The sequence below is a fragment of the Buceros rhinoceros genome, unplaced genomic scaffold (assembly GCF_000710305.1).
Source record: "Buceros rhinoceros silvestris isolate BGI_N320 unplaced genomic scaffold, ASM71030v1 scaffold10714, whole genome shotgun sequence".
Taxonomy (NCBI): domain Eukaryota; kingdom Metazoa; phylum Chordata; class Aves; order Bucerotiformes; family Bucerotidae; genus Buceros; species Buceros rhinoceros.
The window spans coordinates 102,571-109,620 of record NW_010406532.1 but is presented as its reverse complement, the minus strand read 5'-3'; the positions used below and the strand labels follow the sequence as shown (position 1 = coordinate 109,620).

At 39.9% G+C, this 7,050-nt stretch overlaps 1 protein-coding gene across 1 annotated transcript in view; it reads right to left on the bottom strand.

The window, feature by feature from the left end:
• Positions 1 to 7,050, bottom strand: part of PTPRR (protein tyrosine phosphatase, receptor type, R) — a gene marked incomplete at its 5' end in the record, with an annotated part of 134,833 nt that overhangs the window by 30,518 nt on the left and 97,265 nt on the right. The window contains one exon of the mRNA XM_010134139.1: positions 2,101 to 2,287. Coding sequence (XP_010132441.1) covers positions 2,101 to 2,287 — 187 coding nt within the window. The remainder of the gene's footprint in view (positions 1 to 2,100; positions 2,288 to 7,050) is intronic.

The following is a 7,050-nucleotide window of genomic DNA, read 5'->3' as shown; positions in this document are numbered from 1 at the left end:
CTGAACTATATACCAGCCGAGAGAGAGGAATACATTAACCCCATGTTTAATGTGATCTACATCTGGCATCTATAGAGGCTGGAAAAAGATGCGTGAGGAAGAGTACTCTGCCTGCACAACAAGAGGAGAAGGTCAGTGGGACTCTTCCAGCTGCCTGGCTGTCTCTCTCTCAGTGCCTGCTGCAATTTTAAAATAGTTCATCAATTGGCGAGTTACTGACAGATGCAGAAATGCCAACAAGTTGAAAACAGAAATGCATTTCTCAGGGCCAACAAGGTCAATTAATAATATTAATCACTTACATCCTGTAAATACTTTCTAGTCAGTGGGCTCCTCCCAGTAGTAAGTACTTGTGGGGCCAAGGGCACAGACAGAAGTCTGACAATACCCTGTGGATCACAGCCACAGGCAAGTCACTTATTCTGAAACTGGCTGTGAAAAGAAAGAGGTTATTCCAGAACAAAAATAAGGGTATTATGGGGTTAATGATCCTGCTAACGTGGGGAAAAATAAGCCCAGCAGATTGCAAATAGCATGGTAACTAATAATTTTAGTTTCAAGAAGACTGTCTTCTTGTATTTCTTTAGCTAGTTAAAACAAGCTGAGTAAGCAGAACAAGCGAGGGATATATACTGCGTTCTTTACATGCCTGAAGTTCCTACTAAAGCTATTATCTGTAGCAAGGAAGATATTAAACAGATACCGTTCAACAGTTTCATCTTAAAACACATTTTAAAAAAATGGTCTAAAAATGGAATAGACAAGTCATGATCTTTTCAATAAAATTCTGTGGAAACACTGAATGACCAGCGTAATGTTGTGGCCCCCTGAGGGATAAATAAAATGTGTGTCTCTATTGCCCCAAAACCATGCACCAATGCTGTGTGAGAGGATCTGGGTAAACGGAATCCTGCAGAGGTGCAATTTGTCTATACAAACTCTCCTAAAATTGAGAGTTTAAGCACAACAAAGTTAGTTCTTCCTGCCTAAGCAGCAGGATGGCAGAGAACCAGTGGCATAAATGGTGATAAAAGTATGTGGAATGCTTAAACAACTGAGGGATCAATTTTTCTTAAGCAAATGACTTTTACTACAAACCCCAGCTTTTAAAAGGTGAATAAAAGGACTGCTTTGCAGGATGCAATTATTCATAGTGAAAACTACTTTTAGAGGAAGGTGGCATTCATCATCTATTCTGCTGACTTACATGCACAAACTGAAAACAAAATGAAACCTGAGGGATCACGTGTTCTGGCATGTTTAAGAAGAACTAAACTGTTCGTATGTCTTTGTTAGACCCCTGCTGAAGGGGTTGTATAGGTCTTCCTGCTCTTACATGACGTGTTAGGACACACATTTCTCTGTAGATCTATTATAAGATTTGAGGTATTAAGACTGGTCTTAAACCAGTCTTCATCTGGCCATTTCGCAATACCAGTCTTTCTCAGGTCTTCTTAAAGTAATATGAAATAATGTGTTTTTCCTGACTAAGTTTTTCTGCTTTGACTTGTTTCTACCTGGCCATTGTCTTAATTTTAGATTCCTACCATTTTTAATATCACATGTGCTTGTAGGACACTTCAGGTTTTTTGGTGTTGAGCATATCAGGCTTGCTGTGTCGAGGACTTGTTAAAGATATTTTGACTGACAGACTCTACTCCAAAATGTCATTTATAGTGAATAAATACTTAGTCTTCAAATTGCAAACATATGAGATGTTTACATGGGAATAAATGAAATCTCCAGTAATTACTGTGTTTTCTGTCATGATAGCCTTTACAATCTCTTTGAAACTGTCATGGCTTTACAGTCCTGGCTGCTTGTGCTGTAGCTCTAATCAACATTAGTCCCATCTACGAATGGGACTTCAAATGCAGAGGAATCTGTATTATCCATGGATATAAACTAACTTACTTATCTGGCTTTAGTACATAAACATAAAACACCACCTCAAAGCTATCTAATCTGCCCTTCGGAAATGAATTGTACTTTGACATTAAAGTGTTGCCCTATTATTTTTTCCCCCAAAATTTTTTCCCAATTTTCTGTTGTACCAATTATGTAAAACAATCCTCATTTAAAGCTAGTTGTTAAACTCACCATGAATTCTGTTTGAAGTAAATGAGAACATGCAACTGCATCTCGAAGCTGCTGCCGTGTCAGGACGCGGCTGGCGGACTGTAGATATTCCATTGCTACTTTTTCTCGTGGGGTTGGCACAGCGATGAAAGGTTCAACGCTTCCCAAACTGCTCATATCCAAAGTCAGTGAGACATTGGATCCTCGTCTGGGTTAGAAAATAATTAAAAACAGTTATATCAGATCTGTGTTAGTGTAAGTCCCATACTCATGCAGCTGGTCCTGGGTTATTCATGCACCTAGATTTTCTGTATAGTCACTGGGAGATTTGGGTATACAAAGAATGCAAGACTGGTTTCGCTGAAAGCACTGGGTGGCCAGAAAACCAAGATTTTATATATCATCCTACCTTTTGAATCTAGCAACAGATGCTGCAAGAACAGTGTGCTAGGGAGCAATTATTTGGATTATTTTTAGAAGTAGAAACTGCTCCCTATATGCTACTTAATCATTATGGATGTCAAATATGAAAGTGATATCTTAGTAAGGAAGAAATGTTTCCTCAAAAAAAAAGGTGATATATTTCTAACCAATACATATAACAGACTGGAAATAAATTCACAGTTATGTCAGCTACATGTTTAAGAATCTACTCAAATTAAATACAGAGCATGGAGGGGGAAAAATTATAAAATCAGCAGAACTAAATGGAAAGGCAGTGCAAACATTGTGACTACCAAGACAGCGGACAATGTGTCATGTAGGTAGGAGAGAAGGGAGAGGCAATAACCCACAATAAATGAGCTGCATCTCAGGAGGAGGAATGGTCATAGACTTAGAGGGGTCATTTGGAAATGACAACCATCTCTTGCAGGACAACCAAATTCATCAACATTTCACATTTCTACAGGAAAATAAAGCCAGATTCAACACCACCTTTGAGCTGTCAAAATATGAATAAAGCACACTTCTGTGTGCTTGGTACAGGCACTACTCTTGTCACTTTCTCCAAAACAACACTGAAGAAACTGTCTTTATTAATAGTTTCAACGCATCGATCAAGTGTTATCTACTCAACCCTTAACTAGGCATATTGATTGCAGTATATCTAAACACACATTTGTAGGCATTAATCAAAGTTTTGGTGTATACTAATCAGAAATCAGCACTATAAGATTGTAAGACTCAGCTGTCTGAACTGAGCTACAGGTGCCCACCTCAGTGTAAATGTCTCTAACATTCATCAGACAGCTACGTGCAGATACCTGACAATGCATGTTTCATTCCTACCCCTGCACATTATCGTCTCTCTGTTAACATATGCATGCATACAGGGGAGTTCTTCAAGCTCTGAGTTGCTCACAGATGCTTGGATATATACAACCACAACGTAAGATCTCTGTCTCAAGTCCCTCCTAAGAGTCATGCTGCCAGATCAGAATACAACTTTACACCTTGCTTATTTTTAAAATCACATACGCCAGTGATTAACCATTTACTGGTTAATCCATCATCCAGAGACTCCAGTTTTCCTGATAGACTTCCGTGTTTTGGTGCATCTTTTACCGTCAGGGGAACCCTCCCTGGGTGAGTGTGACTGCACGCTCCTCTGGACGATGTTGTTAAAAGACAACTGTCCCTTTTACAGTAATACTGCATATTATTGTAAATATCAAGCAGACATCATCAGATAGGATCTGTGAAGCAAGTGCTATTAATATTGGGGGAATGTTTTCCATTAGTCTGCAGCAAAATTTGCTTGTGTTAATACTTGCTTTTCACTGCCCTTTCATTATTTATCAGTGGCCCATAGGTATTCGTATGCACACTTATTTGAGCTAATTACTTGTTTTTTCAGTCACGGTGACTCCTTATTTAGCACTAGTGTTGCTATTCTCTTTTCTGATCTTCTGCCACCAGAATAAGTACTCTTAGGGTTTATGTCTTTGTTTGTAACCATATGACAATAACACTTTTTTTTTTGTTCTAACACAACTTTGATGCATTCCCTTTCCTGTTATACATGTCAGCAGATCCTTCAGTAATTGTATTTTAAATTAAACCATTTCTATCATGTCAGTCTGTATGAATAGGAAATGCTTCGGTCTCTCACCTGTCACTTAGCAAAACAAAAAGCAACAACAGCCAAGAAACAGGACCACCTGGTGGAATTGGTGAATCTCACATTCTGTCATAGTGTCCCTAAGCCTATTTCAGCTTAGATGATGGTTGGGTGACAGTAGGAGCTTTGCTGCCCAGGCCCACAGATATTAACAGTGAGTCAGCAAGTGAAGCAGAAGTGGGAGAGGCAGGAGAGAGCTGAGGTGGCCACAGGCAGCTGCCTGCCTCCAGGCATAGATGAGGACAATTCCTCTCAGCAGAAGGAAGTAGGCAGGGTATGATTTTGCTAATTTTGCTGGGAGGTAGACAGAAGTGAAGCAGCATCCTGAGCAGAAATGTAACTCATATATGCATAGGCTCGCTATATCATATGTCTGTGGCTCTCTACAGATCACACTGAAGCCCCAGTCAGCAGTACCAGTGCTCACACCCAAACCCAGAGCTGTGATGGCCTGGGAGGTGGGCACACTCAGTCGGCTGTGGTGGTTGCTCTCTGCCGGACCCTGTGGGAGGGTTCTGGCTCACATACCCATTCCAGCTACCTGGGGACTGCCCCCAAACATGGGGGAAAGCTGGTCCCTGAGCTTCACACCGCTTCTCAAGGAAAACATCCTGTCAGACCACTGTCTCACAAAACCCCTACTACGTAAGCACCTCTTTTGACCATGAAGAGCAATTTATTCCATGGAAAAAGGCAGTGCCTCAAACAGGTGGCCCTGACAGCAATATCACAATTCTAGTCTTTTGAAAACAATCCAGAAATCCACAGAAGACGTATGCAATGAACCTTTCCAGGACTGTTTAGGCTACCTTTGGTTGAGAAATAGGTAGCAATTTAGACCCATGCATGCCTCTGGGAGAGTCTCTCGAGATTTCCTAATATAGAGAAAAAGTATTTGCATTGTTCAGTAACAAAGTACAGTGAAAAATGTTAATATTTTCTTTGGCTTTTATGTTGTTATAACTGACAGTCTTGGCAAAAAGGCTATTTCCTTTTTAACGACAACAAAAAATATACCTGATCTAATTATATCTTTGAGTTTACAGCTTTTACCATTTATGGGAATTATTGACGAATACCAGTGCTGGGAATCAAATAATTTACTCTGGAAAGAAGAAATATTTTTTAGGTGCATATTTAACACATTAAAAGCTACACATTGACTAAAAACTAAATATAGGGCAGAAAATAATTACCTTAAATACAGTGGTCTTTTTAGAAAATCCATAAGAGGATAAACAATAGCTAATAGCTCTAAAGGTAATTCTTCCCTAAAAACAGGCATCTCAAAGAACATTTTGAAAGAAGTAAGCTTCAGTTAATAAAAAGATTTTCATAATGTTTACCTTAGCAAAACTAATTATTGCCAATATTAACATTAATCACACAGATTTCTTTACTGCATTCAAGACCATGGTGAGGAACAGAGCTGAAAACAGGACATACTACCCTGTCTTGAAAGATAAGGGAGGGCCTGAACCCATTCGTATCCTAACAGAAGATGCTTATAGTCTCAGGTCCTGCCCTGGACTCCGTGGATTCTCTAAGTTCCTTGAACACTTCTTCACTTTTTGTAGAAAAGAGTAGAAAGCAATAATTCTCTTCTCTTTTACTACCTGAGTGGAAAGAAGTTAGGTAGTAAGCCCATCTTTTCTCACTTTATTGGAGGGACTGCACAAGGCTGGCTGCAGAGCAGCAAGGAGGTACCACATTAAAGACCGTTTTTGTTAACTATCCCTTGTATCCAACGGGTTTGGAATAAAGAAATCACAATCAGACCAGTGACACTTCAAATCAGGTGAGTCTTTTTTCTTGGAGATACATATCTCTATCTATCTCTATCTATCTCTCTATTTCTATCTCTATCTCTGTCATCTCTATCTCCTGACTACATACAGGTCTATTTCCATTTCAAATTAAAGCAAAGGAGCCATACACATGGTTTTCCCTTATTTCTGAATATTCACAACTCTTTTTTACCTTCTAAGTAGCTTTATATTCTTTACATTACCCAAGTTAATAGTCTGGGCCAAATTAGAGAAGATTTTGTTATGATACACCTCCCCCAGCATCCCCTTGAAGTTGTGTCTTGATGAGGAAGAGCATCATCTGAGAAATCTGAGGAATTGTAAACATTCGTGACAACATTACATTAAAATCAGCATGAGACTAACGCTTCTGAAGTTCCACCAGCTGGAACAGCCACCTCATCGCTGGGTATGTGAATAAGTGCAATCAGGAAACCACTTGTGTCTGTGTATTGTCTAGTATCCCAGAGGGAGGTCTTACTACATGATCACAGCCCACTTTTTGATTGGGTTACAGGAACAAGTCCACTGATGAGAACCCACTGGAATATTTCTAATAATACATTTATAGAAGCATATTTTTATTAGAGATCATGACAAAAAAAAATTAATGCAATGTTTGTTTGAAAACTCACAAAAGGAAGCTCCACCTGTCCAGCTCGGAGGGCCACCAGGTTACTAAAGGCTATTAACCATTAGTTAGGTCATTTCCAGGTCTTAGCTGACCCTAAAATTAAGCTATAGCTGATAATTATGAAAATCCAATTATCCAACACGTTTTCCCAGTTGTTTGTTTAAGCTGGGTAATTTCTTTAAATACACATTCCCATGTTTATTCAGCACTCCCGAAAAATGCAACGCCCAGATTCCTGGTCCTTGGCTTTTCATTCTCTCTAGTGGTGTTGGAAGCGGTGGTGACGGCTGCTGTGCTCCAAGAGCCATTGCCCTCCGACCCCAGCACTGGGAGACGTGGGAGGCGCTTCCTTCTGCACCCGCCGTCTGCCGTCCCTCGCCGAGCTTCTGTGCGGTCCAGGCGGGAAC